The sequence below is a fragment of the plastid genome of Spinacia oleracea (genome assembly GCF_020520425.1).
Source record: "Spinacia oleracea plastid, complete genome".
NCBI lineage: Eukaryota > Viridiplantae > Streptophyta > Magnoliopsida > Caryophyllales > Amaranthaceae > Spinacia > Spinacia oleracea.
This window is the reverse complement of record NC_002202.1, coordinates 12,501-20,000: the sequence shown is the minus strand read 5'-3', so window position 1 is coordinate 20,000 and position 7,500 is coordinate 12,501. Positions and strand designations below refer to the sequence as shown.

Below are 7,500 nucleotides of genomic sequence, written 5' to 3'. Positions count from 1 at the left end.
TAACGAGCGGGAATCGTCGAGGTATTTGTGCAAATAGATATAATCCATGGAATCACAAAACCTATCAAAATGAAAGAATTGATGATACTAATTATAAGTCTATGAAAGAACCCTTTTTTTGTAATTTCTATGATGCAATTGGAGCTTATCGTCAGAAAAGAATTCATTTAGATAGCCCTTTGTGGCTCCGGTGGCAACTAGATCAACGCATTATTGCTTCAAAAGAAGCTCCCATTGAAGTTCACTATGAATCTTTGGGCACCTATCATGAGATTTATGCGCACTATCTAATAATAAGAAGTGTAAAAAAAGAAATTATTGATATATATATTCGAACTACTGTTGGTCATATTTCTCTTTATCGAGAAATTGAAGAAGCTATACAAGGATTTTATCAAGCCTGCTCATAAAGTACTTAATCATATTTGGCGAATTCGAGTCTTTCAGGTTCAACTAGGATTATAATTTTTGAATTTTTAGGTCAATTAAGATCAAGAAAAGGAAGTTTTCTAATCACTAACTCAATCCCATTCATTGTCGAATCCTACTCAGCAGAATATGGAGGTACTTATGGCAGAACGGGCCAATTTGGTCTTTCACAATAAAGCGATAGATGGAACTGCCATGAAACGACTTATTAGTAGATTAATAGATCATTTTGGAATGGCATATACGTCACACATCCTAGATCAACTAAAGACTCTGGGTTTCCAGCAAGCCACTGCTACATCCATTTCATTAGGAATTGATGATCTTTTAACAATACCTTCTAAAGGATGGCTAGTCCAAGATGCTGAACAGCAAAGTTTGATTTTGGAAAAACACCACCATTATGGGAATGTACACGCGGTAGAAAAATTACGTCAATCCATTGAGATATGGTATTCTACAAGTGAATATTTGCGACAAGAAATGAATCCCAATTTTAGGATGACTGACCCTTATAATCCAGTCCATATAATGTCTTTTTCGGGAGCTAGAGGAAATGTGTCTCAGGTACATCAATTAGTAGGTATGAGAGGATTAATGTCGGATCCACAAGGACAAATGATTGATTTACCTATTCAAAGCAATTTACGGGAAGGACTCTCTTTAACAGAATATATAATTTCTTGTTACGGAGCCCGCAAAGGGGTTGTGGATACTGCTGTACGAACATCCGATGCTGGATATCTCACGCGCAGGCTTGTCGAAGTAGTTCAACATATTGTTGTGCGTAGAAGAGATTGTGGCACCATTCGAGGTATTTCTGTAAGTCCTCAAAACAGTACGATGCCGGAAAGAATTTTGATCCAAACATTAATTGGTCGTGTATTAGCAGACGATATATATATGGGTTCACGATGCATTGCCACCCGAAATCAAGATATCGGGGTTGGACTTGTCAATCGATTCATAACGCTTCGAACCCAACTAATATCCATCCGAACTCCTTTTACTTGTAGGAGTGCGTCTTGGATCTGTCGATTATGTTATGGCCGGAGTCCTACTCACGGCGGCCTGGTTGAATTGGGAGAAGCTGTAGGTATTATTGCAGGTCAATCCATTGGGGAACCTGGTACTCAACTAACATTAAGAACTTTTCATACGGGTGGAGTATTCACAGGAGGGACTGCAGAACATGTACGAGCCCCTTCTAATGGAAAAATCCAATTCAATGAGGATTTGGTTCATCCCACACGTACACGTCATGGACACCCTGCCTTTCTATGTTATATCGACTTGTATGTCACTATTGAGAGTGACGATATTCTACATAATGTGAATATTCCGCCAAAAAGTTTTCTTTTAGTTCAAAATGATCAATATGTTGAATCTGAACAAGTGATTGCTGAAATTCGCGCAGGGACATCCACCTTGAATTTTAAGGAAAGGGTTCGAAAACATATTTATTCTGATTCAGAAGGAGAAATGCACTGGAGTACTGATGTGTACCATGCACCCGAATTTACATATGGTAATGTTCATCTCTTACCAAAAACAAGTCATTTATGGGTATTATCAGGAAAGCCGTACAGATCGAGTGTAGTCCCCTTTTCGCTCTCCAAGGATCAAGATCAAATGAACACTCATTCTCTTTCTTTCGAACAAATATATATTTCTAACCCCTCAGTCACTAACGATCAAGTAAAAGATAAATTATCGGACTCTTTTAGTAAAAAAGAGGATAGGATTACGGATTATTCAGAACTTAATCGAATAGGTCATTGTAATCTCATCTATCCTGCAAAAAATTTGGATTTATTGGCAAAGAAACGAAGAAATAGATTTATTATTCCATTTCAAGGAAGTCAAGAACGAAAAAAAGAATTAATGTCCCTTTCCGGTATCTCGATTGAAATACCCATAAATGGTATTTTCCGTAAAAATAGTATTTTTGCTTATTTCGATGATCCTCGATACCGAAGAAAGAGTTCGGGAATTACAAAATATGGGACTATAGAGATGCATTCAATCGTTAAAAAAGAGGATTTGATTGAATATCGAGGAGTCAAAGAATTTCGACCAAAATACCAAATGAAAGTCGATCGGTTTTTTTTCATTCCTGAAGAAGTTCATATCTTAGCCGGATCTTCGTCCATAATGGTACGCAACAATAGTATCATTGGAGTAGATACGTGGATCACTTTAAATACAAGAAGCCGAATAGGCGGGGTGGTCCGAGTGGAGAGGAAAAAAAAAAAGATTGAACTTACCATTTTTTCGGGAGATATCCATTTTCCCGGGGAGACAGATAAGATATCCCGACACAGTGGCATTTTGATACCACCAAGCAGGAAAAATTCCAAGGACTCAAAAAATTTAAAAAAATGGATCTATGTCCAACGGATCACCCCTACTAAGAAAAAATATTTTGTTTTGGTTCGGCCGGTAGTCCCATATGAAATAACGGACGGTATCAATTTAGCAACACTTTTCCCTCAGGATTTGTTGCAGGAAAGGGATAATGTGCAACTTCGAGTTGTCAATTATATCCTTTATGGAAATGGTAAAGTCACTCGAGGAATTTCTGACACAAGTATTCAATTAGTACGTACTTGTTTAGTATTGAATTGGAATCAAGATAAAAAAGGTTCTTCTATCGAAGAGGCCCGCGGTTCCTTTGTTGAAGTAAGAACAAATGGTATGATTCAAGATTTCTTAAAGGTCAATTTAGTGAAACCCGCTATTTCATATATCAGTAAAAGAAATGATCCATCATCCGAAAAAAAGGAGGGATCAGATCATACCAATATGAATCCATTTTATTCCATTTATATTTATCCAAAGACAAAACTTCAAAAATCATTTAACCAAAACCAAGGAACTGTCCGTACGTTGTTGGGTATAAACAAAGAATGTCAATTTTTTTTAATTTTGTCATCATCCAATTGTTTTCGAATAGGTCCATTCAAGGGTGTCAAATATCCCAAAGAATTAATTAAAAAAGATCCCCTAATTCCAATTAGGAATTCATTTGGTCCTTTAGGAACAGCCCTTCAAATTGCTAATTTTTTTTCATTTTACTATTTAATAACTCATAATCAGATCTTGGTAACTAATTATTTGCAACTTGACAATTTAAAACAAACCTTTCAACCATTTAAATTTCAATATTATTTAATGGATGAAAATGGAAGAATTTATAATCCCGATCCATGCAGTAACATCATTTTTAATCCATTCAAGTTGAATTGGTATTTTCTTCATTATCATTTTTGTGAAGAGACATCCACCAAAATTGATCTTGGACAATTTGTTTGTGAAAATGTATGTATAACCAAAAAAGGAACGCACCTAAAATCGGGTCAAGTTCTAATTGTTCAATTTGACTCTGTAGTAATAAGATCGGCTAAGCCTTATTTGGCTACTCCAGGAGCAACACTTCATGGTCATTATGGAGAAATCATTTATGAAGGGGATACATTAGTTACATTTATATATGAAAAATCGAGGTCTGGTGACATAACGCAAGGTCTTCCAAAAGTGGAACAAGTCTTAGAAGTTCGTTCGATTGATTCAATATCCATCAATCTAGAAAAGAGGATTGATAGTTGGAACGAACGTATAACAAGAATTCTTGGAAGTCCTTGGGGATTCTTGATTGGGGCTGAGCTAACTATAGCGCAAAGTCGTATTTCTTTGGTTAACAAGATCCAAAAGGTTTATCGATCACAAGGGGTGCAGATCCATAATAGACATATAGAAATTATTGTACGTCAAATAACATCAAAAGTCTTGGTTTCAGAAGATGGAATGTCTAATGTTTTTTTGCCCGGAGAACTAATTGGATTGTTTCGGGCGGAACGAACGGGACGCGCTTTGGAAGAAGCGATATGTTACCGCGCTACCTTATTGGGAATAACGAGAGCATCTCTGAATACTCAAAGTTTTATCTCCGAAGCGAGTTTTCAAGAAACTGCTCGAGTTTTAGCAAAAGCAGCTCTACGGGGCCGTATTGATTGGTTGAAAGGACTAAAAGAAAACGTTGTTCTGGGGGGGATGATACCTGTTGGTACCGGATTCAAAGGATTCGTACACCATTCAAGTCAACATAAGGACATTCCTTTGAAAACAAAAAAGCAGAATTTATTCGAGGGAGAAATGGGAGATATTTTGTTTTACCACAGAGAATTATTTGAGTCTTGTCTTTCAAAGAATTAAAGAATTTCTGTAATAGATCAAAACAACAATAATTTTTGGGGTTTATATAGAAGAAATTCATCTTTTTTATCTTTTATGTATTTGTTATGGTTATTTAATTTAGTAATAAAATAAAGAAATTAAATAACCATAACAAATAGAAAGGAATTAATGGTTTTGGTTGTATATCAATGGCCAATCCAAGGTAGAAAAGAAGGTTCCATTGGAACAATTTTTTATTTCAGAATACCTCATCTCTTTAATAATATTAAAAAAAAGAGAAAGTGTGGGGAGAAATGACAAGAAGATATTGGAACATCAATTTGGAAGAGATGATGGAAGCGGGAGTTCATTTTGGTCACGGTACTCGGAAATGGAATCCTCGAATGTCGCCTTATATCTCTGCAAAATGTAAAGGTATTCATATTATAAATCTTACTAGAACTGCTCGTTTTTTATCAGAGGCTTGTGATTTAGTTTTTGATGCATCAAGTAGAGGAAAACAATTTTTAATTGTTGGGACAAAAAATAAAGCAGCTGATTCAGTAGCACGGGCTGCAATAAGGGCTCGCTGTCATTATGTTAATAAAAAGTGGCTTGGGGGTATGTTAACGAATTGGTCCACGACAGAAACGAGACTTCACAAATTCAGGGACTTGAGAATGGAACAAACGGCAGGGAGACTCGCTCGTCTTCCAAAGAGAGATGCGGCGGTGGTGAAGAGACAATTATCTCACTTGCAAACATATTTGGGTGGGATCAAATATATGACAGGGTTACCGGATATTGTAATCATCGTTGATCAACAGGAAGAATATACGGCCCTTCGAGAATGTATTACTTTGGGAATTCCAACTATTTGTTTAATTGATACAAATTGTAACCCGGATCTCGCAGATATTTCGATTCCGGCAAATGATGACGCTATAGCTTCAATTCGATTAATTCTTACCAAATTAGTATTTGCAATTTGTGAAGGCCGCTCTAGCTATATAAGAAATCCTTGATTCATAATAAAATCAAAAATTGACTTCCTAAATTCTCTATCGGTTACTAGATTTTGAATCTCAAAAACTAGTTCAAAATAACAGGGGATATTATGTAATTAATCAGTATCCGAAATAGAAAATTTTAATTAAAGTAGACAAGTCGAGAAAGAGCTGATTGAATCAAAATAATTTTTTTAAGTTATATTTCTGTAAGAGGACAATATGAATGTTCTATCATATTCAATCAACCCGCTAAAGGGGTTATATGCTATATCGGGTGTGGAAGTAGGTCAACATTTTTATTGGCAAATAGGAGGTTTCCAAATCCATGGCCAGGTCCTTATAACTTCTTGGGTTGTAATTGCTATCTTATTAGGTTCAGCTGCTATAGCTGTTCGGAGTCCGCAAACAATTCCGACTGGTGGTCAAAATTTTTTTGAATATGTCCTTGAATTCATCCGAGACGTGAGCAAAACTCAAATTGGCGAAGAATATCGCCCGTGGGTTCCCTTTATTGGGACTATGTTTCTATTTATTTTTGTTTCTAATTGGTCAGGGGCTCTTTTACCTTGGAAAATCATACAGTTACCTCATGGGGAGTTAGCCGCACCCACGAACGATATAAATACTACTGTTGCTTTAGCTTTACTCACGTCAGTAGCCTATTTCTATGCAGGTCTTACAAAAAAAGGATTAGGTTATTTTGGTAAATACATTCAACCAACTCCAATTCTTTTACCCATTAACATCTTAGAAGATTTCACAAAACCGCTATCACTTAGTTTTCGACTTTTCGGAAATATATTAGCGGATGAATTAGTAGTTGTTGTTCTTGTTTCTTTAGTACCTTTAGTGGTTCCTATACCTGTCATGTTTCTTGGCTTATTTACAAGTGGTATTCAGGCTCTTATTTTTGCAACTTTAGCCGCAGCTTATATAGGCGAATCCCTGGAAGGTCATCATTGATTTGTCTTAGGAAGAGTTTATCTCCTAGTTTAGATATATGTGTATGTGTGGCTCAAGATACTCTATAAAGATAATCTATTTAGAGCATATAAATATCCAAATACATACAGTCTAGTGGTAATAGAAAAAACGATATTCGAGAAGTGTAAAAAAAAAAGACGTTGGTTAGTCGAGAGGGGATACCCCTGTTATATGGAATCTAATGACTATAAGCTAATTCTTGCAGATTCGATGTTTCGAAGAATGTTCAAAAATTCGATTGAATTTCAAATATAATAGGCGGTTTACGTTATGTAAGAAACCTATGTATATTTTATATTAGATATTGACAAGTTATATATGAAAGAATATTTAATTTGCCCTACTTGAATTTGGATAGAGACACCAACCGACGAAGTCCTTTCCTATTCGTTTATGACTGCGAATTGAATGGATAAACAGACAAAATATAAAAAAAGGTCGAAGAATGATTAGAAAAAGAAAAAGGAAATGGAAAAACTCAAGTTGTATTGATTCAGAAAGACTCAACAATATAGGAACTAAAAAAATCAAGTCTTTCTAATTATTTAATAATATTAATTATTATTTCAACTGGATAAATATTAGCAATGGAATAATTAAGTCATAATGCATTGGTTGATTGTATCATTAACCATTTCTTTTTTTTTTTTGTGTGTGTGAGGAACTTAATCATGAATCCACTGATTGCTGCCGCTTCCGTTATTGCTGCTGGATTGGCTGTAGGGCTTGCTTCTATTGGACCTGGAGTTGGTCAAGGTACTGCTGCGGGACAAGCTGTAGAAGGTATTGCGAGACAGCCCGAAGCAGAAGGAAAAATACGAGGTACTTTATTACTTAGTTTAGCGTTTATGGAAGCTTTAACAATTTATGGATTGGTTGTAGCATTAGCGCTTTTATTTGC

The 7,500-nt window shown here is 35.7% G+C and overlaps 5 protein-coding genes across 5 annotated transcripts in view; all 5 read left to right on the top strand. All coding sequences in view use genetic code 11, as the record gives it.

The window, feature by feature from the left end:
• Positions 1–410, top strand: part of rpoC1 (RNA polymerase beta' subunit) — a 2,790-nt gene extending 2,380 nt beyond the window's left edge. Inside the window, exon 2 of the mRNA in view lies at positions 1–410. This exon is cut by the window's left edge and continues 1,192 nt beyond it. Coding sequence (NP_054923.1) covers positions 1–410 — 410 coding nt within the window.
• Positions 411–570: 160 nt separating this feature from the next.
• Positions 571–4,644, top strand: rpoC2 (RNA polymerase beta'' subunit). Its single transcript has one exon. It carries the CDS (start codon positions 571–573, stop codon positions 4,642–4,644), a length of 4,074 nt encoding a protein of 1,357 aa, NP_054922.2.
• A 275-nt stretch (positions 4,645–4,919) lies between these two features.
• rps2 (ribosomal protein S2) lies at positions 4,920–5,630 on the top strand. Its single transcript has one exon. The coding sequence runs from the start codon at positions 4,920–4,922 to the stop codon at positions 5,628–5,630; it is 711 nt and encodes a 236-aa protein (NP_054921.1).
• Positions 5,631–5,834: 204 nt separating this feature from the next.
• On the top strand, positions 5,835–6,578 carry atpI (ATP synthase CF0 A subunit). Its single transcript has one exon. It carries the CDS (start codon positions 5,835–5,837, stop codon positions 6,576–6,578), a length of 744 nt encoding a protein of 247 aa, NP_054920.1.
• Positions 6,579–7,270: 692 nt separating this feature from the next.
• The window catches only part of atpH (ATP synthase CF0 C subunit), a 246-nt gene continuing 16 nt past the window's right edge, over positions 7,271–7,500 (top strand). The window contains exon 1 of the mRNA in view: positions 7,271–7,500. This exon is cut by the window's right edge and continues 16 nt beyond it. Coding sequence (NP_054919.1) covers positions 7,271–7,500 — 230 coding nt within the window.